Here is a 23,550-nt window from a genome sequence, read left to right on the forward strand (position 1 = left end):
TGTCCCCCCTCAACAATTTTTATTTTCTTATTTATAAAAATTGGTGTGCTAGAGCTTAGCCAAGAACTAATCATGAAAACACTAAACTGAATCCTAAATATTAACTCCTTTGTTAATAATTTAAAAAAATAAAATAATTGCTTATGACATAGATGAACCAATTCAGAGGAGGAGCTTAATTTTTTAAAAATTTTAAAAGCTTTACTATTGATTCTACCACTAATTTGCCATATGACCTTATTTACTGATCCTCAGTTACTTCGTCCATAAAATGAGAATATTTTATCACTCATTGAACACAATCCCTCTGGTTCCTCTCTGCTCTAATATTCTAAGATTCTGCTTTACACCTTTTCAAATATTAGACAGTCTAGAGTGATTTTCACCATTCTTGTATGAGATGTTGATTGTTAGTTTTTGAAATAATACTTACATTTTGGCCCATTTATCTAGTTCCTCTTCCAGGTATGTTTTAACCATTTTTGGTTGAAGGCCAAGAGAATTTCCCGAGAAATAGATAGCTTCTTCATCCTTATTCACCAAAGATAAATCAACTGAAATAGAAGAAAAATGAAAAAAAAAAATACTATTCAGTTAATTAACATTATTCCATTTGGTGTTGTTTATCCACTACAAACAAAAAAGGTATTTAACTCCAAGAAGAATGAGAAATATCTTACAATTCCTTCCAAGTATAGCATCAGGTTCTCTTAAAAATAATATTTTACATTTATATTTTAAAATATAATTTAAATATTTAAATGCTTCTGTTTAGATCTGTCATATGTATTATGCTCCACGAAGAAATCTAGATGAACAAGTACTTCCAATAATAAATAGCCAATAGAAAAAAGTTAAAACAAGAATTTTTACAGAAATTATATCATCCTATCTAGTTATAGCAGAAGGTTACCAGAATTTGACAAGTAATGATACTCTGCATTAACTGGTGTTGCAGCATATAGAAACAATTTAATGATTTTCGATATATCTGAAGTGGATATATTAAATGTGTACATTTCTATTCTCTCTCTATGCATACATGTTTAGGCAAAGGCTCTTTTCTTTATTTACTTCTTATTCAAATAAATGAGAGCTACACTACTTTTTAATTCTACCTTGGTTGCAATAAATACAATTTCAGCAGCAAATCAATCCATATGGTTAAAGTATTTTCTAGAAATGCACAAGTTTATAATTGTGTTCTTCTAAGTTTTATCTTAATTCTATTGAAAGAAAGATTAAACTTCTGCTAAAATTTTACTGGAATAATTTGGTTGTATTCTCCTCTTTATTTAGATTACTTAAACCTTTGCTGACTTTTTAAAGGCCACCATTTAATTCAACCTGACAGCCTTTATAGAGACTGTCTCTGTTTTTCACTGGCATCTCTTAAGTCTGACTCTTTCTCAAATAGGAACCAGTCCATTGTTCCATGTCTGGTTCTAACTGTTGCTTCTTGACCTTTATACAGATTTCTCACGAGGCAGGTAAGGTGGTTTGGTATTCCCATTTGTTGAAGAATATTCCACAGTTTGTTGTGATCCACACAGTCAAAGGCTTTAGCATAGTCAAGGAAGCACATGTTTCTTTCTGGAATTCTCTTCCTTTTTCAATGACCCAACAGATGTTGGCAATTTGATCTCTCCTTCCTCTGCCTTTTAAAAATCCAGTTTGAACATCTGGAAGTTCTAAGTTCATGTACTATTGAAGCCTAGCTTGGAGAATTTTGAGCTTTACTTTCCTAGTGTGTGAGATGAGTGCAATTGTGTGGTAGTTTGAGCATTCTTTGGCATTGCCTTTCTTTGGGATTAGAATGAAAACTGACCTTTTCCAGTCCTGTGGCCATTGCTGAGTTTCCAAATTTGCTGGCATATTGAGTGCAGCACTTTCACAGTATCATCTTGTAGGAACTGAAATAGCTTAACTAGAATTCCATCACATCCACCAGCTTTGTTCATAGTGATGCTGCCTAAGGCCCACTTGACTTCTTACTCCAGGATGTCTGATTCTAGGTGAGTGATCACACCATCATGATTATCTGGGTCATTAAGATCTTTTTTGTATAGTTCTTCTGTATATTCTTGTCACCTTTTCTTAGTTTCTTCTGCTTCTGTTAGGTCCATACATTTTCTATCCTTTATTGTGCCCATCTTTGCATCTTTGTATTTCTAATTTTCTTGAAGAGATCTCTAGTTTTTCCCATTCTATGATTTTCCTCTATTTGCACTGATCACTTAGGAAGGCTTTCTTATCGCTCCTTGATATTCTTTGAAACTCTGCTTTCAGATGGATATAGCTTTCTTTTCCTCTTTTCCTTTTTGCTTCTCTTCTTTTCTCAGCTATTTGTAAGGCCTCCTCAGATAACCATTTTTGCCTTTTTTCATTTATTTTTCTTGGTCAAGAAGTAACAGTTAGAGCTGGACATGAAACAACAGATTGGTCCAAATCGGGGAAGAGTATGTCAAGGCTGTATGTAGTCATCTTGCTTATTTAGCTTATATACAGAGTATATCATGTGAAAGGTCCAACTGAATGAAGCATAACCTGGAATCCAGATCACTGGGAGAAATATCAAACACCTCAGCTATGCAGATGACACTATCTTTATGGCAGAAAGTGAAGAGGAACTAAAAAGTCTCTTGATGAAAGTGAAAGAGGAGAGTGAAAAAGCTGGCATAAAACTAGACATTCAGAAAACTAAGATCATGGCATCTGGTCCCATCACTTCATGACAAATAGATGGGGAAACCATGAAATCAGTGACAGACTTTAATTTCTTGGGCTCCAAAATCACTGCACATGTTGACTGATGCCATGAAATTAAAAGACGCTTGCTACCTGGAAGAAAAGCTATGACAAACCTAGACAGAATATTAAAAAGCGGAGATTTACTTTGCCAACAAAGTTCCACATAGTCAAAGCTATAGTTTTTCCTATAGTTGTGTGGATATGAGATCTGAACCATAAAGATGGCTGGGCACTGAAGAATTGATGCTTTTGAACTGTGGTGTTGGAGAAGACTCTTGAGAGTCCCTTGGACTGCAAGGAGATCAAACCAGTTAATCCTAAAGGAAATCTGTCCTGAGTATTCATTGGAAGGACTGATGCTGAAGCTGAATCTCCAATCCTTTGGCCACCTGAGACAAAGAGCGGACTCTCTGAAAAAAGACCTTGATGCTGGAAAAGTTGAGGGCAGGAGAGAAGAGGGCCACAGAGGATGAGCTGGTTGAATGGCGATATCAACTTAACGGACATGAGTTTGAACAAGCTCCAGGAATTGCTGATGGACAGGGAAGCCTGGCATGCTGCAGTCCATGGGGTTGCAAAGAGTCAGACATGACTGAGTGACTGAACTGAACTGAAATCTGTCCCAATAAACAGATGTAAATATTGTTCATACATTTAAATTGGATTAATCTAACAGTTCTTTGTCAATCTAGAGAACAAATTTTGAATGATTTTATTCAGAATTCAGAAGTTTCAATCAGTGCACCATGGCTTAGATTTCAACTGAGCATTCTAAAAGTAGTTTAAGGACTAAACATGTTCTGTGTGTGTCAGCCTTGTCAACAACCCAGGAAGAGGAGGCAACCACCCAGATATATTCTCCCACTTTTTTTTTTTTGTCTGTTTTTTCTTAGTGGCGCTTTTATAGACAACTAAATATTGGGTTTGCATAGTCAATAAAGCAGAAGTAGATGTTTTTCTGGAACTCTTTCACTTTTTTAATGATCCAACGGATGTTGGCATTTTGATCTCTGGTTCCTCTGTCTTTTCTGAATCCAGCTTGAACATCTGGAAGTTCACAGTTCACTTACTATTGGATCCTGGCATGGAGAATTTTGAGCATTACTTTCCTAGTGTGTGAGATGAATGCAATGTGCAGTAGTTTGACCTGCCTCCTGAGAAATCTATACGCAAGTTAAGAAGCAACAGTTAGAACTGGACATGGAACAACAGACTGGTTCCAAATTGGGAAAGGAGAATGTCAAGGCTGTATATTGTCACCCTGCTTATTTAACTTATATGCAGAGTACATCATGAGAAATCCTGGAGTGGATGAAGCACAAGCCAGAATCAAGATTGCCGGGAGAAATATCAATAACTTCAGATATGCAGATGACACCACACTTATTGCAGAAAGCAAGGAAGAAATAAAGAGCCTCTTGATAAAAGTGAAAGACGATGGTGAAAAAGTTGGCTTTAAATTCAACGTTCAGAAAACTAAGATCATGGCATCAGATCCCATCACTTCATATTGAATAGATGGGGAAACAATGGAAACAGTGACAGAGGGCTCCTAAATCACTACAGATGGTGACTGCAGCCATGAAATTAAAAGACACTTGCTGCTTGGAAGAAAAGTTGTGACCAACCTAGACAGCATATTAAAAAGCAGAGATATTACTTTATCAACAAAGGTTCATTTAGTCAAAGCTATAGTTTTTGCAGTAGTCATGGATGGATGTGAGAGTTGGACTATAAAGAAAGCTAAGCACTGAAGAATTGATGCTTTTGAGCAGTGGTGTTGGAGAAGACTCTTGAGAGTCACTTGGACTGCAAGGAGATCCAACCAGTCTATCCTGAAGGAAATCAATCCTGAATAATCACTGGAAAAACCGATGCTAAAGCTGAAACTCCAGTCTTTTGGGCACCTGATGTGAAGAACTGACTCATTGGAAAAGACCCTCATGATGCAAAAGACTGAAGGCAGGAGAAAAAGGGAACGACAGAGGATGAGACGGTTAGATGACACCACTGAATCAAAGCACATGAGTTTGAGTAAACTCTGGGAGTTCTTGATGGACAGGGAGGCCTGGCATACTGCAGTCCATGGGGTCACAAAAAGATAGATACCACTGAGTGACTGAACTGAACTGAACTGAAGTATTGGGTTACTGTTATTTAGAAAATCATTTTTAAAATGTGTTCTTATGAAAGAAAAGCAGAATTGTAAAGTATTTCATCACATGTCTTCCAAAAGTGGGTTCCCCATTTTCTTTATTTTCCTTTTACTTGGTTACATTTTTTCAAGTCTTAAAGCACATCTAATGACATCATAAGAGCATTCCATTGGCATTAGGTAAAGAAATACAATAGAGTATCAGGAAAGTACCTTTTATAATAAGAATGATGAGATAACATTCCACTCTCCAGCCCAATTCCATAAGATCTTTACAACATCAAAGACCCATAGACCTTTAAGCTGTGGGGGGCTCAGCTTCTCTTGTGCCAGAAGAATGATAAGAAAATTTGGTATTGAAATTTGGTGCTCTTGGCTGTCATGGGGTTCTGTATTAATTTCTAGAAACATACAACCTGCCAAAACTGAATTAAGAAGAAATAGACAACTTGAACAGATCAATCATTATTAGATAACATGTGTTTGTAATAGAAAAAAACAAAACCAAATTAAAAGCTCCCAGCAAACAAAAGTCCAGGACAGGACAGCTTTACAAGGGAATTCTAGCAAAAATATAAAGGATAACTAATACCTATCCTTCTCAAACTATCCCCCAAAGTGAAAAGAACACTCTCAATTTCATTCTATGAGTCCACAACTGCCCTGATATAAAAACTAAACAGACTACAAAAACTACAAAACAAAAACTGCAACAACAACAAAAAAATGCAGATCGGTATCTTTGATGACTATAGATGTAAAAGTCCTCAATGAAATATTAGCAAATGGAATCTAATATTGTATAAAAATAATCATACTCCATAATCGAGTTGGATTTATTCCATAGTCACAAGGATGGCTCAGCATTCACAAATCAATGTGATGCACCACATTAACAGTAGGAAGGATAAAAATTTCATGATTATCTCAATAGATGCAGCAAAAACTTTTCATAAAATTCAATATCCACACATGATTAAAAAAAAAAAACTACTCTCATCAAAGCAGATATAGAGGGACAATATTTCAACATAATAAAGGCCATTTAAGCCAAACTCATACTCAATGACTTATCACATCAGAAAGAATAAAACGCCCAGAAAACAAACAAACAAAAAATAAATAGCTAAAACAGGGAAAGACCTATACTCTGAAAACATTAATGAAGGAAATTGAAGGTGATGCAAATAAATGGAAAGTTATCTCATGAAGTTGAGCTGAAAGAATTAATGTTGTTAAAATGACCATGTTACCCAAAGCAATCTTCATATTCAATCCAATACCTATCAAAATACCCATGAATTTTTTCACAGAACTAGAATAAATAACCCTAAATTTCATATGAAATTCTGAAAGGCCCCAAATTGCCAGCAGTCTTGAGAAAATAAACAAAGCTGGAGGTGTCACCCTCTCAGACTTCAGACTATTTTATAAAACTACAGTAATCAAAACAATGTGGTTTTAAACAAACACAGACATGTATCAGTGGAACAGAATAGAGATCCCAGAATAGAGAATTGCACAAAGAAAACACTCCCTTCAATTCCTAACTCTTTGTTACAGCCCAGGAACCTTTTCCACATACCATACTTGAAGGGTCATGTATGGATATGAGAGTTTGACTATAAAGAAAGATGAGCACCAAAGAATTGATGCTTTTGAACTGTGGTGTTGAAGAAGACTCTTGAGAGTCCCTTGGACTCCAAGGAGATCCAACCAGTCCATCCTAAAGGAGATCAGTCCTGGGTGTTCATTGGAAGGACTGATGTTGAAGCTGAAACTCTCCAATATTTTGGCCACCTGATGAGAAGAGCTGACTCATTTGAAAAGACCCTGATGCTGGGAAAGATTGAGGGCAGGAGGGAAAGGGGACAATAGAGGATGAGGTGGTTGGATGGCATCACTGACTCAATGGACATGGGTTTGGGTGGACTCCGGGAGTTGGTGATGGACAGGGAGGCCTGGCGTGCTGCGGTTCATGGGGTTGCAAAGAGTCGGACACGACTGAGGAACTGAACTGAACTGAACTGATACTTGAAGGAGAAAGGAAATATGTTGAACATAGGATTTCCAAATTGTTATCAGCTTCTGAATTTTCCTCAGTTACAGGATCCATTGTGTGTTCGCTGAATGTCTGGAGCTGATCTTCATTTGGCCAAGAGAAGTCCCTTGGTCAGAATGTTCATTATTTTGTGGACCTCAGATTCAGTCATGACTCATTGCTTTCCATCTTTAAATTATCAATTGTCATGTCAATTATTCTTGATTGTCTTGCTGATCATTGCTGATGATTTTCTGCTGTTTCCTAATAGCTTAAGTCCAAGTCTAGAGTCTTCTGAAATAAAATCATGAGAGTGGATAAGATCCAGGTATGATCATGGTCTGGGAAGAGTTCCTTTTCTGAAAATATTCATTGCATTTATTCTTTCTTCCAAAGTCAAGTTTGACATAAACTGGTCATTTTTATTCTTCAGGATATTTTCTGTGTGTTTACAGTTTCTTAGCATACTGAAGATTTGGTATTCTGCCAAAATATGTATTTTGGAAATGATGCATTCATATTACTTTTCTTTGAGTAGGAGATATCAATTTGGACATACATTTTCATAATTTGTCAACAGTTCTCTTGCATATCTTTCCATTGGCCTCCAGATATTCCCTTTCATATTGTATTAGGGTACATCTTATTGAGCTCATTGTAGCCTGATTACATCTATATACTCTATCTCCCAATAAGGTAGCTTTCTGTGGTACTTGGGGTTAGGACACATAAACTTTTAGGGATACAATTCAACCCATAACATCCTCCTTGAAGGTTCACTTGGCTTCAAATAGTCTAAGAACTCAAGAGTTTCAGCTTTCTACAAACAGGCCTCACCTCATTTGTCTGGAAATCTCATCTGTTGACAAAGGTTGTTATATGATTGATATAGAGTTCATGATTCTGGATATTCGTTTGCTTCTTAGTAATTTCAGTGCATCAAAAATGTTCAGCACTCTGGACCTTAATTGCATATCCTTTAAGTTCATTCATATGTCTCAAACCTAATCCAAGAACCAATTTCATTTTTCCTTCTTAAATATAAATCAAAATTTCAACATCACTTCCAATTCAAAGCTTTCTGCATTTACCACCTCAGGGTTGATCTAATTCAGAAAAGTATGGTTTGAAACAGAGGAATATGTTGACTGTAGTTTGTTCTTGTTCGTCACTGCTGCTACATTTAATTTTGTAAATGGAATGGGAAAATAAAGATGAGAAAAACTTAATCTAGCTTTAGTGCCTTTATATTAGTAGATCTTTCCTTTATGGGTTACTTTTTTTGTACTTTTTTTCTGTAGCAGTGCCTCTTACTGGAGACTTCCTATATTTAGTTGCCTCAAGTAGTGAATGAACACTTCAGCTGATGTCTTTTGATCCTATTCACTATCACTGCCTGCCACCTTTTTCAGTATATTTCAAGACCGTTACTGCTGTAGTTAAAATAAGCCAACAAGTAGCCCTCTCAGGTCAGGTGCTTTTGAAGTGATTTAAATTTTACTATATTTCTCCAGGTTCAGCTACCTGAAAGGAAATATGCCCCTTAATATATTAATTATTGGCATTCTAATGAAGCTGTTTTAAATTTTTGGTTGTAACTATTTTAGAGTCTTTGAATAGAATTTTATGTCTTCAACATATGTAAATTTTCTACTATAATGCTGTTCACAAAAAGAACACTCAGTGTGTTTAGAACATCCAACTAATATTATTAGAGTAGGCCAAACAACATCCTAATTGTAAATATGTTGGTAGATACCAGTATTAGATATTATGTCTTTGGAAGAGATAGTCATTTTAAAATCATAAATATATGGGTATAATACTCCTTATACCAGTTATTATAATCTATTCATGAAAGGTTAATTTTTAAGAATTATATATATATATATATATATATGTATCCTTATGATCTTTACATAAAGAAAGCTGAGCACTGAAGAATCGATGCTTTTGAACTGTGGTGTTGGCGAAGACTCTTGAGAGTCCCTGAACTACAAGGAGATCCAACCAGTCCATCCTAAAGGAAATCAGTTCTGAATATTCATTGGAAGGACTGATGCTGAAGCTGAAATTCCAATCCTTTGGCCACCTGATGCAAAGAACTGACTCATTTGAAAAGACCCTGATGCTGGGAAAGATTGAAGGTGGGAAGAAAAGGGGACAACAGAGGATCAGATGGTTGGATGGCATCACCAACAATGCACATAAGTTTGAGTAAACTTTGGGAGTTGGTGATGGACAGGGAGGCATGGCATGCAGCAGTCCATGGGGTCTCAAAGATTAGGACACAACTGAGTGACTGAACTATACTGATGATCTTTATGTATTTCAATTTGTTAATAATGTATGTGCCAATCTATCATACAGTCACATTTCAGAAGGCCTGGACATAATCCTCTTATTAAAAACAAAGCAAAACAATAACTTGTGGCTTCTAAGTGAAACAGAGAAATCACCAGTTAGATCCATTAAGTGCTAACTTGCTTAATGAATAATAAGCTATAATCTGCCTTTACCAATTAAGCTGGCTTTCATTGTTTTTTTTTTCACACACACTTGCATATCCTCTAAGGAGCATGTAGCTGAAACAATATGTTTTTCCCAAGTTTTCATTCAGGAACTTGGAGTTAACTCAAGCCAGTTTGAGCTCAAACCAGTTAAAACTGGTTGAGATCACTGGGCATGTGGCAGCATCTGATAGGTGAACTTTTCATGTCAGAGGGCCAAAAAGTCCACTCTCAGGTCATGTTAAGCTCACCATTTTCTGAACAAGTGTCCCATGAAGAAGAATGAAGCTCAGCTGTGCCTCTGCAGGATCATTACCTCACTTTTTCTTATCTCCAATTACCTTTCTTCACTCCTCCCCCATGCCTCAGACTACCCTGCTTCTTTATCTCATAGTATCTAAAACCCTTTGGCTTCAGGGAAGAGGATTTGAGATTTGCTCTCCTGTCTCCTTGCTTCAGAGAAGGCAATGGGACCCCACTCTAGTACTCTTGCCTGGAAAATCCCATGGACGGAGGAGCCTGGAAGGCTGCAGTCCATGGGGTCGCTGAGGGTCGGACACGACTGAGCGACTTCACTTTCACTTTTCACTTTCATGCATTGGAGAAGGAAATGGCAACCCACTCCAGTGTTCTTGCCTGGAGAATCCCAGGGATGGGGGAGCCTGGTAGGCTGCCGTCTATGGGGTCGCACAGAGTCGGACACGACTGAAGTGACTTAGCAGCACTTAGCAGCTCCTTGCTTCACTCTCTCATGAGTAACCCTTTTCTTGCTACAAATCTCAGCATCTCAGTGTTTGTCATGCTGCAGATGAACCTGATTTGGTAACACAAGCATAAAAATCATATTTTACACTCAGTCTTCCCTGCATATAGATGGGGTCATGGCAGGTAGGTAGGTGTGTAATAAGTCTACTTCTGGGAGCTTTCTTCAAGGGAGAGCACACACACACACTTTTCTTCTTTGACCCTATCTGCTCCTATTATTTGAAATATAGCTTGCAAAATGTTCTTCCTTCTGAAGGATAGGACCTTATTGGCTGCCTTCCCACTGGAGTCTGCCTAGATGACCCCCACTCATACATAGAGAAATCAGTCTCTATTTCTAGGGAGCAGATAGCCTAATACAAAAGAAAAGAGAAGGATAAAAATAAGTCTTAATTGTTCCTCCCTAAAATGCAGAATACAACTGCCTCTAGAAGTTCAACATGTCTACAAAATTTAGCTTTTAATTAAGAGATACTCCATTGTTGTTCTTATGGATATTAGATATTTAAGTGATTATTAAAATCATGTGTGTGTGTTAGTTGCTCAGTCATGTCCGACTCTTTGCGACCCCACGAACTGTAACCAGCCAGGCTTCTTTGTCATGGAATTCTCCAGGCAGGAATACTGGAGTGGATTGCCATTCCCTTCTCCAGAAGATTTTCCCAACCCAGGGATCGAACCCTGGTCTCCTGCATCACGGGCAAATTCTTTACTGTTTGGGATACAGGGAAGTCTTTAATAAAATCACATAGTCCTAACTACATGTCTTTTATATCTGGATAAAGCCTTTGTTTAACACAGTGTTAACTGTCCTTAAATAAAACAGTTCAGTTTATGTTGAAAAGCATACATTCCCTCATTTTGTTTACTGTTACCTCCTACTCATCACTGTTCTGAGACTACCAATAGCTGAACTGAAGAGCCTGCATTATATGTGAAAGCCCTGGATACAAACTCAAGCATGACAGTTTTCTATGTCAGTTTTATGTAGCCAGTGCTAAATATGACAAAGTCAGAATAAGAGTAGATCTTATTTAGATAGCTTAAATTTAACTTCCTAAAGATGGTTGGCAGTGCCGAACTGAAGGAGCCATCAGGCTTATCTTCATCTCCATATTCTTGAGTTTCACTTCTTCACTTAATTCTTAACCTCTGTTCAAATATCATCTCAGCAGTGTTTCTTTCCCTGAGCCCCCTGAGTAAAATGAAACTTCTCCCACCCTCCCCGCCCTTATGACTCTTAGAGCACTACCTGACAGAGTACACCTAACAATGTTTGTAATTTTGTTTATTAGGTCTCCTCATACTAGAATAAAACATTCAGGAATGTGATAATGTTGCTCTTTAGTCCACTGATAAACTGTTTTGAGAATAGTGTCTCAAACAGATTAAGTAATTAATAAATGTTTGTTGAAAAGATGAACCTTCAGACAGTAAGGAACTCCTAGAGTGAGGATAATGAGAGCAGAAGTTAGTTAGTCTAACTCTCTGCAACACAACCCAAAGTGAGCTAGTGCAGATGACTGGATTCCCCTGAGTGTCTGATTTAGTAATTCTGGGGTAGTAACCAAGAACTGGCAAGTTCTGGTTAGTTCCCTGGTGATCTTCACATGCTGGTCAGAAGACTACACTTTGACAATAACTAATTTAGAAGTTAATGAAGTTGGAGTTAATGAAGTAAAACTTTGTATCATTCAAAACTATACATTTTAACAAATCAATTGTTCAAATTGATTGAATTTTTACTAAATCAATTCATCTTTCTTTATATATATATATATATTAAAAATGAACAATAATTTAACCAAGTTTGTAGTTTTTAAGTTATTTTCTATTTATAAAAATGTGATACCCATAATCAGGATACTTGAGTCAGCTTTTAAGTATAATGAAGCAGTTACATATTCATTACTATATTTATCTGGATTCTGATTAAATTATCTCAAAGCTTAGTAAAAGAGCCCTATCTTGATCTGTATTAAAATCAGACCACAGTGCCTCCCAGGATAAACACTGTGAGCATGTTTCAAGGCATGAAGGGGACTGTGTAAAGGTAACTAATAAATGTTTGTTGAAAGTAAGTGACTCAACATGAGGATGAGAGTTTTGTTAGTTAATAAGGCTTAAGTTCAGTAACAGAAAAAAATGATGAATTCAAAATAGCATTTTAACTTTCTGTCTATGCATTCATTTCAATAGACTTTTGTCCCTGAAAACCCAAATCCCTGATGGTATTACACTGAAGAAAGACATCTTAAGAAAAGAAAGATGACAAAGAAGTCAAAACTCCTATTGTATCACCTTCAATGTTGAGGAAATAGCCATTGTGTCTAGATGTAGCCATTATTTAGCATTATTTTCCAAGAAATCTCAGCCCTGGCTGCAGCTACCATGTACCACTGGCTATTTTCTTTTCTTATTCTTCCTTGTCTCTGATACCATTATCTACCCTCACTGGAAAGGCTTTGTTGCTTGCTTACTTTGTTGTGTCTGTTTTTCTTATCATTCATTAAAAGGAACAAAATATTTTTTTAATAATGAGAAAATTAGAACTTGTAATAAATAGCATAAAGTTCTAGAACCTTGATTCCCAATTTATAGTTCGGTTGTGTGTGGAGGGCAATCATAAACTCTGGCACTCCAGGGTTCTGCTGTCATCCCTCATCTAAGTGAAAGAAAGTGAAAGTGAAGTCGCTCAATCATGTCCGACTCTTTGGGACCTCATGGGACTGTAGCCTACCAGGTTCCTCCATCCATGGGATTCTCCAGGCAAGAATACTGGAGTGGGTTGCCATTTCCTTCTCCAGGGGATCTTCCCGACCCAGGGATTGAACCCAGGTCTCCTGCATTGCAGGCAGACGCTTTACCCTCTGAGCCACCAGGGAAGCATCCCTCATCTAGGGGCTCATTAAAGCCCCAGGTAGCCCAGAAGCTGCAGAGTGCATTGGGACAACAGGGCCACCCCATCTAATGTGTCTTAAGTGGGTCCTTGGAATTATCAAGGACTTCCACACTATGTTCTGTATGCTACCATGTCCTTGCCTTCCCATCATGATAGAATATTCCTAGACTTAATTTCATCATTTTCACACATTAATATTCCTTTTTATCCCTTAAGTTTCAAAACAAAATGCACTTGCATTCTAGATTCCGGAAAGACATAGAAGATTTTTTTTCCTATGATCTCAGATCACTCCACTTACAATCCCATTTTATCTGGTCTCATCAATGTCTTCCTCAGTTGATTGTAACCAACTTTAAAATGGAAATAAATCCTCCTCTTATTATGTGTGTGTGTGTGTGTGTGTGTGTGTGTGTTTGTATGTGTGTGTGCACTCAGTCTTGTCCAAACCTTGCAACCCCATGGACTATAGCCCACCAGGACTCCTCTGTCCATGGGGTTTCTCAGGCAAGGGTACTGGAGTGAGTTGCCATTTCTTTCTCCAGGGGATCTTCCCGACCCAGAGATTGAGCTGCATCTCTGGTGTCTCCTGCAGGGCAGGCAGATTCTTTACCACTGAGCCAGCTGGGAAGCCCTCCTCTTATTGTATCCTTCCATAATTCTACAAGGTGCCATCCCAATTTACATAATGAAATATAAGCCAAATAGGAAAGTTATGTGACCTAATCTCATTTTAAAATCATATTAGGTAATGCTCTTGGATTACAAGTATCCAGAATTGTACCTGCCACACTTAATTTGAAGAAAAAAGGAAATTAGACTGAATTAGAAAGTATGTGAAATCCATTTTGGTAGATCAGTTCCATTCAAACTAGTAGCCTTTTTCATTGACATAAAATGAAGCAAAGCCAAATACAAACTATTGTTTCATTTTTTTTTAACCTGTTACCTATTTTTTTAAAGGGAACATCCTCCAAAATAAGTCAGTTTCTTTTTTTAAACAGAACATCTTCCAAAACAAGAACAGATTCAGTATTAAGTTTTTAAAAAGCAATATGCATTTCTTAGGCATTGATTTTATTTATTTATTAAGTAAGTCTTATACATGCCACAGCACACAGAGTTCGGTATCTATGTAATATCCCTCCTAATATATCCAAGTTCCAGAATAATATCCCCTCTTAGACTAAGGTGCTGTCATGAACTAGGTACCAGAAGATAAAAGATATTCTAATACTGTATTGAAAAGGAATTGTTTTGAGCTCTAAGTGAGTAAGAGAACAAGTAAATGCGTCTGCTATAATTTTCAATCAGGCATTCTATTGTTCAGAGAGCTAGATGACAATATAAGAACACTGCAAGTATTTTTCTTTTCAGCAGAGGAGAGGAAACATATAGGATCTGTGACTAAGTTAGGCTGACAGGTTGATTTAATGCCACCAGGAACCTGCTGTTTGCAGACATGATTGCAATGGCTCTATTATGTAACAGAACAATGATTTTCAAAGATTTGTGATAAACACATTCAGTAGAAAAAATAATAACAAATTGATTAAGGAAAGTAAAACCCTTTCCAGTGTTCTTACTTGGAGGCAGATCCTGCATTTTGGGAATATAAAAACACTCCCTGAAGTGCCTCAGCTTGTCTTCTTCATCGAGGTGGAGAGCAACTCTCTCATCTGTTGGGTGACATCTAAGTTCAGATGCAATGCGTTGCAATGTATCAGCTGGTAACTCAAGAGGTGAAGGCTCCATTCAGGTTCTCCTCTAAAAATACATTTGAAAAGAAATTAAAAATAATCAAGCCACCGTCATTTTTCTTCAATAGAAAACTCGCCTTTTAGGTAAAACACCTTTTGTTTTAACTAAGTTTCTAGTCTTCCCAACCTCACAAATGATATAATTAGCAATTGGAATTCAAATCCATGCCTGAGTCTTTCTTATGTAATGAAAATAATAGTAACGTCAGTTCAGTTCACTCAGTCGTGTCCAACTCTTTGCGACCCCATGAATTGCAGCATGCCAGGCCTCCCTGTCCATCACCATCTCCCAGTGTTCACTCAAACTCACGTCCATTGAGTCAGTGATACCATCCAGCCATCTCATCCTCTGTTGTTCCCTTTTCCTCTTGCCCCCAATCCCTCCCAGCATCAGAGTCTTTTCCAATAAGTCAACTCTTCACATGAGGTGGTCAGAGTACTGGAGTTTCAGCTTTAGCATCATTCCTTCCAAAGAACACCCAGGGCTGATCTCCTTTAGAATAGTAACTTATGGATTTGAAAAAGCTGAATTAGGTAATGATGCTCAAGACAAGGTCAGCTTTCAATAAATGTTAGCTCTTTCCATTTTTATTTTCTGAGAAATGATCCAAATTAATGATTTTCAAACATATATAATGTCGGCATCATTTCTTTAGATGTCTTACTTACTAGGAGGTGAGAGTAAAGAGGCTTTTTTGGAAACTGTAGAAGAGCAATGTTCCACTGAGCTCATCTTCCTTTTCTCTAGCTCTCCTCAACTCTCCCATCCCCAATAACTTTTGGATCATAGTTTTTAAAATAGTGACATATATACAATAGAATCCTAGCAAATTATTTACTGTGAATAAAAACAACATCAATGAAAAATATTTAAATATTTTAAATAATGTTAGTGATTTTTTTCCCATATGAAGACCAATGAGATCTACGAACTGCTGATAATGAAATATTTCTCCTCTTTCACAATCATATAGGCCATCCTTGAACAAAACAGGGACCTCTGGTGTTACTTGAAACCACATCCTGCTTCATTTAATCATCATCTAACACTTCCTGAACTTTTGGAAAGAAAACTTAAATTTCTGAAAGGGATAAATGACAATGGAGATTTCTATTTCTTCTTTCAAAAATATTTATATTCCCAAAAATTTGTTTGTTTTTTTTTTTTTTAAATTGAGCAAGAATTGTACAGGCATCCAGTTCAAGATGGCAGTGCAGGTATATACTGAACTCACCCACCCACATAGACACAGAGTCTAGAGCCACATAGGCAGCAATGTCCTCTGAACCAAAAAAGTAAACATTGGCTAAGCATCAAATACACATCAGAAAAAACAAAGAGAAAATCACACTGAAGTGAGTAGAAGAGGCTAGGATACAGTCTGGCCGTAACATCCCCTCTTGCCTGTGTGGTGACCTACCTTCTGAAGGAAATCAAACCCTGGATCTTCTCCCTGAGGTGCAAAGGGTTTTGCTCCCACATCAGATACTTCAAATTTTAAGACATGTATTTAAGAGATAAGCCCCCAAAACATAAAATTGTGAAAACCAATAGGGCTGAAGTCCCAAGGCACAAAAGAGTAGAAGCCTGAGTAAACTCTTAATGGGCTTGGGTGCTCAAACTAATCTGTCCCAGGACCTGGCTCAAAGGCAGCCAATTGTGCTTAGACTTAGTCAAGGAGGCTCATCTGCTTATATTTAAACTCCAGCTTGAGCAGTTGGCATCTAATTTAACAAACACATCTAGGAACCTGCTAGAACACTCTCTGCAGTTAGAGGCTGGTGGGTGTCAAGAAATTTTCTCAAGCTAGTTTTATTTAATACTTATACTATTGTTGACCCCATGTATACAGTATTTAATTTTTTTTCACTCCTTCAACAGATATTTATTGAACACCTGTACTATAGCCCCAAGTACTATAGAACAGCAGCATCTAACAAAGTATATAAATAGTGACTTTTGTTGAGTTCAATTTTTAGTGCAAGAAGGGAAAAATAAATAAATTAATATCACTTTAAATGGTTTCAAAAGCTATGAGTAGAGATAGCAGAGAATGGAATAGAGTCACTGGAGCATGGAATTGCTACCTTAGCACGTGGGTCAAGTGCATCTCTCCTAGGTAAGGACATAGGAGAATTTCTGAATCCTGTTAGAAAGTCAGACATGTGAAGAAGACCTAGACCTGGAGGAATATGATGGAATGTGCAAAGGTCCTGAAGTGTAGACAGGTTTGGGTTGTTCAACTCATGGAAGCAGAGAGAAGGGAAGACTATAATGTAGGAAGAGGGGAAGGTGATAGTTTATCATGACAACTCTGAAGGCCAGGAAGGAGTTTGGGTGTTTTTCTATGTTTAGTGGGAAACCACTGGAGCGTCTTGAATAGCAGAGTCATATAACTTTAAATAAAAAGCATTTTTCTGCTTTTAATGAATTATAAGAGTGAAAAAGAGATTATTTTAGTAGTTCAGGGGGAAAATAGTAAATTAAATGTGGTAAGGGGAAATGAAGTGTGTGGATTTATGGTATATTTTGGAGAGAAAAGTAAAGAAAGCATCTCTGGCGAAGACAAGAAAGGGAGCGACCTTTAGCTTTGGGATCTGAGTGAATATATTCAAAGTGATGAAATAAGAAGTACCTAGGAAAGAAACAAATTCAGGAGGAAAATCAGTTATGTTTAGGACACGTTAAGTTTGAGATGATTACTAAGAATCCCAGGTAGTAATGTCAAGCATCGGATGTTTGAGTCTGTAGCTCATGAGAGAATTGAATCATGAGATATAAGTTTGATACTTTTCAACTCATAGACAGTACATAAAGTTTAGAACTCTTATGAATCAATGGAAACTAACAGAGATTGCAGTTCACTCATCTTTCTCCTATTCCTCACTCTCTCTCTTGCCACCCTACCCAACACACAGTGTTAGGCAATTCACGGTTGCATATCTCAATGTTTTACAATGCCAGCTAAGTAGACATACCTCCTGTACTCTGTACTTAAATTCTCCTGCTTATTTGTTTGAACTCTTCCTTTCTCAGTTGCCAGTGATCTCCCCTGATGAGCCATCCTTTATATTCAAAGGTAAGAATACTGAGCTTTAAATGTGTATGTTTTTTGGCTTTGGTGCTTGTTGTAGTTTTCAACTGCTCTGATCCATGCTTTTATAAGAATGTTAATTGATTTTGTTATTAATGTTTTTGGTTCTTTTAATACCTGACCATACTAAACTGGGAATTCCCAGGTGGCACAGTGGTAAAAAATCTGCCTGCTAATGCAGGAGAAGCAAGCAAGAGACACAGGTTCGATCCCTGGGTCAGGAAGATCACCTACAGGAGTGCATATCAACCCATTCCAGTATTCTAGCCTGGAAACTTCCAAGAACAGAGGAGCCTGGTGGGTTAAAATCCATGGGGTTGCAAGGAGTTGGACACAACTGAGCACATGCATATACACACTTTAGGGCTTCCTCAATGGTTCAAGGTGTAAAGAATCCATCTGCAATGCAGAAGATGCAGAAGTCGTGGGTTCAGTCCATAGACTGGGAAGATCCCAATCCACTCAGTGTTCTTGCCTGGAAAAATCCCATGGACAGAGGAGTCTGGAGGGTTACAGTCCATAATATTGCAAAGAGTCAGACATGACTGAGCACATGACGGATGGATGGACACCATATTAAATTAGTTGTCATCTTCATAAAACTTTCTATCTCTATGATTTTAACATCCCTTTGCCTAAAATATTCTACTTTTCCTTTTACATATTCAAATCCTGGTCACTCTTCTAGCTCTAGCTCAGATGTCATTGTTTTTCATGAGTTCCATCATGTTATCTGAGCTAAAAGTAGTTTTTCCCCCCTCTGAATACCTGTAACATTTGTGAGCACAGCTCTTATAATAATACATTCTGCTAGTTACTGTAGTTATTTAGATACATATGTATATATGGGAAGAACATGCATGCCATGCCTACAACTTGATTTTATCTGCATTTCTAGCTGTACTTTTCTGATGAAAGAACCTGACTTTTAAATAGCACTACTTCTTAACATTATCAATTGCCTAGTTACAGTAGATCAGACTTTTGCTGGACACTTGGTGCACTAAAGACAATGCATTATTTTATCAATGGTCTGTGAGTGACTTGCTCATAAAGGCTCTAGCCCAAAAGTCCTGATGATGTTTAACTGAATATATAATCCAGTTTTTCAGGAATCTGAGCTGTGAGATATAGCTATTCATTCAGTTAGAAACAAGCACAAATTTAAGAGAGAGAAGCAATAAAATGGTAGGGTTTGGAACGAGTATTGTCAGAGTCAAACTGAACCACTGATTGTTAAAACATGAAGTGACTTCAAAGGCAAGTAAGAATCACTTAGTTACATCGATGGCAAGAGATAAAATAGCTATGGCTCCTGAAAAGGTGACAAGACAAGCCAATCAGGAAGTAATTGAATCTTTCTGTGCAACATAATATTTACAAGGCCTGGGAGGTTGCCTTCTTGGCTGTTCCAAGAATCCCATGAGCTGTTTTTCTGTCTACTGAGTATGTCTTTACTATAAGCTTGCTACTTATGATAGCTTGATTGAATTGCTGGTCTATTGTACTGAACTATATTTTAGTCAGGGGACTGAATCTCATGTACTTTATCTTTGCAGCCATCCCATTCCTGATCAGTGCCTTTAAAATAGAGTAATCCCTTAAACTGGCAATTGAATAAGAGGCACAAAATAGTTTGGTGAGTTATTTGACAGGATTAATGACTGTTACTTTAGGAATACCCTTCTCATTTCAACCAGAGGGGAAGTGATTTTAAAAAGATTTTTTTCAGTGGGACTCTGCATGATTTCCTTTGGAGAGTGAGCACTTTGTGAGTTCATCAGGGCTGACTCTAAACTCCACTGGGTTATGAGTTTGGATGAACTCCGGGAGTTGGTGATGGATAGGGAGGCCTGTCATGCTGCAGTTCATGGGGTCGCAAAGAGTCGGACACGACTGAGCAACTGAACCGAACTGAACTGAACTGAAACAAACATATATTCATTTTTTTTTGTCATACCCCCTGTAAAATTTGACTTTGTTTAACAAAAAAGATATTAATATTAACTCATGGGCCTCTTTATATTTGCTTCTTGTTTCATCCCTGTACCAGTTCTGAGGGATTAGAGTCATTTTTCCCCCTGTTTTGAGACCAAACTCTGGAATCAATAGAATAGAAACAAAAATGAAAGAGAACAATAACAAAGCTCAAAATCTGGGACTGCACTTTGCCTGAGGAACTGAGTCAATGCCCTGTCATTGACAGGGCATGTGGGTGGAATGTGCAGAGAAGAATTCCTGACACAAGGCTTGAACCTTTCATTTCTTCCATCTATTTTTTTTATTCTTTTTGCAGTGTTTCTTTGGCTCATTCCTTTCTTTTCTTAAATCCCTGTATTCACTCTGCAAAGCCCCACAGGCTATAAATCCATCTACTCTTTTTAATCAATCCTTTCAGTCCTAGTGAGGGCAAGGTTGAAGTCAATGCCTCCTTCTGAACCTGTCACAGCCTGAGTATCAAAACCTCACCTGCCCTGGTAGTAAGATACTTGATGGTGAAATTCTCTTTCCAGAAGAGCACTCAGGGTGCCACCCTGCCAACAGCCCCCAACAGGAGTAAATAAATTCATAGTACCCTCACTCTAAGAAAGCAATTTATTAACTCATCATAAATGATTCCTGCTAAATTCTGCACTCACCTTGCCACTAAGTCAGTTAGTACTTCACAAACTAAATGTTATGCCTTGTTTAGGTTTACCATTTGCAGGTAAATTGACATGCTCTGATAGTGAAATAAAGCAATTCAAGCTAAATTTAAAACTTCCAAATTTTATATTTCATATATTTAGAGCTAATTTTATTTAGAAAGTGGTTATGTACACAGATGGTCTTAGGCAAGTCACCTAAAATTTCCATGCTGCAATTTATATAAAACTGTCTTTAATTCTACTTCAACAAGATCATAGGCAGGATCAAATAAGTAAATTTCTCTATAAAAAGATAAAAGTCTCATAAAATTTTTTTCATATTAATACCTTGTGGTGGAAATTGCCATTTACCCTCAATGGAAATTTTGTAAATTGTGTTTTCAATTTTATTTAGACAGCTAAAATTTTAAAGAATAAACTTCTATAGTTACAAACACATTTTTGTGGAATCATGGAATTCAAGATCTCCTAGTTACCCACAAGTTCTCAGGTTAGATAATTAAATAAATTAACTAGTTAGCAAATTAAATAGTTAAATAAGTGACAGTCGATCCCTGGGTTGGGAAGATCCCCTGGAGAGGGAAAGGCTACCCACTCCAGTATACTGGCTTGGAGAATCCCATGAGCTGTATAGTACATGGGGTTACAAAGAGTCAAACATGACTGAGGGACTTTCACCTCACTCAGTGGTTAATCTTTACACAGTTTCAGATTTCATGCCTGAAATGAGCAAATTATTCACATGAGTTCGAAGTTTAGAACCTGGCAAAGCAAATTATGAAGAAAGTGTGTAGCTTGAGAAAGAGAGTATTATTTAATATATGTGCCAGAACAATGTTCTTTAAATGTATTGTTGTCCGAGGAATGAAGAGACATCACTGACACAGTTGCACACTTTAAGCTTATATGAATTACATGCTGAGTTTCAAGTTAATAAATTCAAGGCATTTGGTCCAATATTACTACCTAAAAAATACCTCTCCCTTCTCAAAATAAAAGCAGGAAAGAAATAAGCAAACTCTTTCAACTATATAGAAAAAAAAAATTCAACTTTCCATTCTTAGGCAAACATTTCACAAAGTGAAAGAGGAAGAAACCTTATTCAGGAAATAGACATTTTTACTTCTCTAAATAAAATTGAATATAATAGCAACATAAGACAAATAGAGTCCCCAGAAAACACAGTATCTAAAAAGCTTACTGCAGGATCTGAATCTTCATCTAATCTTACCATTTAAACTCAAGAAATGGCAGTCCACTCCAGTATTCTTGCCTAGAGAATTCCTTGCCTAGAGCCTGGCAGGCTACTGTCCACAGAGTCGCAAAAAAGTTGGACACGACTGAGCGAGTATCCACACCACATCAAGATTAACTTATTCAACTATAACTATGTTATAGTAGATGAATCGCAGGGTACTATTGACTTTGATACTTTTATGCTATATATATATATATTTATATATATGTATATAAATCTCTTCATTTAACCCACAGGGTTAAAGGGTCTTTAATGGTAAAGACCCTTAGAGTGTTGCACTATTTTTATGAAAATAATTTGGAGGAAAAAAAAAAGAGAAGAATCTAGCAGAAGAAACTGCTAAAGCATTATGACAAGAATTCTAGCAGAGAGAATATCCCTTTAGAAAAATCACTGAATGTATATTTGTGTAGAGTCTATCAATGTCTCAGAACTTACCAATTAGGATTCCTGTGGGGTCCGCAGCTCCCAGTGTCTCTCTTCAGCAAAACGAAAGGTCTCAAGAATAGCTTAGAAATATAGGCTAGACTTCTGAGTGAGAAAGTCAAAGCACTTCTGCTCAGACTCCACCCTATGGGGAATTTGTGAGCTAATTTTAGTTCTTCCCACTCATGTGTATTCTGACGGTAAATCGTCAGTCACTGACAGACATCTAAACAAAACTGCTCCTGCTCTGTATTTCAAACACTAGGGGCTCTGCCTAGGGCACTGTCCCCTATGAAGCTCTGCCCTTTAGACTTAGGTAAACACTTTCTTGTTCACTAAGATCTTTGGGAATGTGAACCATATCCTATAATAATCTTGTAGAGTAAATGGATTATCCTCTTTTGCGTGTGAGCTGAACCAATTAGTTTGTCCAGGAACTAAATTCCCAAATTCACATTCCTCCTTGCTTTGGGCTATGAAATACACTAAGGACTGGAGAAAAGTTATTTCCTAACTCTGGAGGCAATCCAGAAAATTTGGATTTTGAGGTAGTACCTCACTGTCAAAAGCATTGTGAGTTTCTAGTCTGAAAACAGAGTTTGACACTTAATGAATTAACATTTTAGTTGAAAGTTTAATATTGGCCTTCAATTCTAGGATACACTTTATTGCCTAATAGGTGGAGAAGGCAATGGCATCCCACTCCAGTACTCTTGCCTGGAAAATCCCATGGGTGGAGGAGCCTGGTGCCTGCAGTCCATGGGGTCGCTAAGAGTCGGACACGACTGAGCGACTTCACTTTCACTTTTCACTTTCATGCATTGGAGAAAAATGGCAACCCACTCCAGTGTTCTTGCCTGGAGAATCCCAGGGACGGGGGAGCCTGGTGGGCTGCCGTCTATGGGGTCGCACAGAGTCGGACACGACTGAAGCGACTTAGCAGCAGCAGCAGCAGGTGGATTTTAAAAAGTCCTAAATCATCAATTTAGATGGTTAACAAAACAATCAAGGAAGAAAGAGTCAGTGTTAGAAGATCATGTGGAAACTAGCATAGGAAACTGTAAATGGAAATTATTTCTTTAAGCTTGTGGGCTATCTATTATTCTACCTTCATTATCTCTTTATGTTTATTCCCAAGCTTGGGTCTTTTATTGTACATCCTTTTAGGTATTAAAAACCATGAGCAAAATGTTTCAGAATTAAGACCAAAGATAGAGACTGGGGCTAATTAATTAAATC

General features: G+C 37.3%; 1 protein-coding gene across 1 annotated transcript in view; it reads right to left on the reverse strand.

The window, feature by feature from the left end:
- The window catches only part of KYNU (kynureninase), a 118,496-nt gene extending 96,055 nt beyond the window's left edge, over positions 1-22,441 (reverse strand). The window contains exons 1-3 of the mRNA XM_068967958.1: positions 22,324-22,441; positions 14,711-14,891; positions 434-554 (exon numbers count right to left, since the gene is read on the reverse strand). Coding sequence (XP_068824059.1) covers positions 434-554; positions 14,711-14,879 — 290 coding nt within the window. The 5' untranslated portion in view covers positions 14,880-14,891; positions 22,324-22,441. The remainder of the gene's footprint in view (positions 1-433; positions 555-14,710; positions 14,892-22,323) is intronic.
- Positions 22,442-23,550: the final 1,109 nt, after the last annotated feature.

This window comes from Capricornis sumatraensis, chromosome 3, assembly GCF_032405125.1.
Source record: "Capricornis sumatraensis isolate serow.1 chromosome 3, serow.2, whole genome shotgun sequence".
In the NCBI taxonomy this organism is placed as follows: Eukaryota; Metazoa; Chordata; class Mammalia; order Artiodactyla; family Bovidae; genus Capricornis; species Capricornis sumatraensis.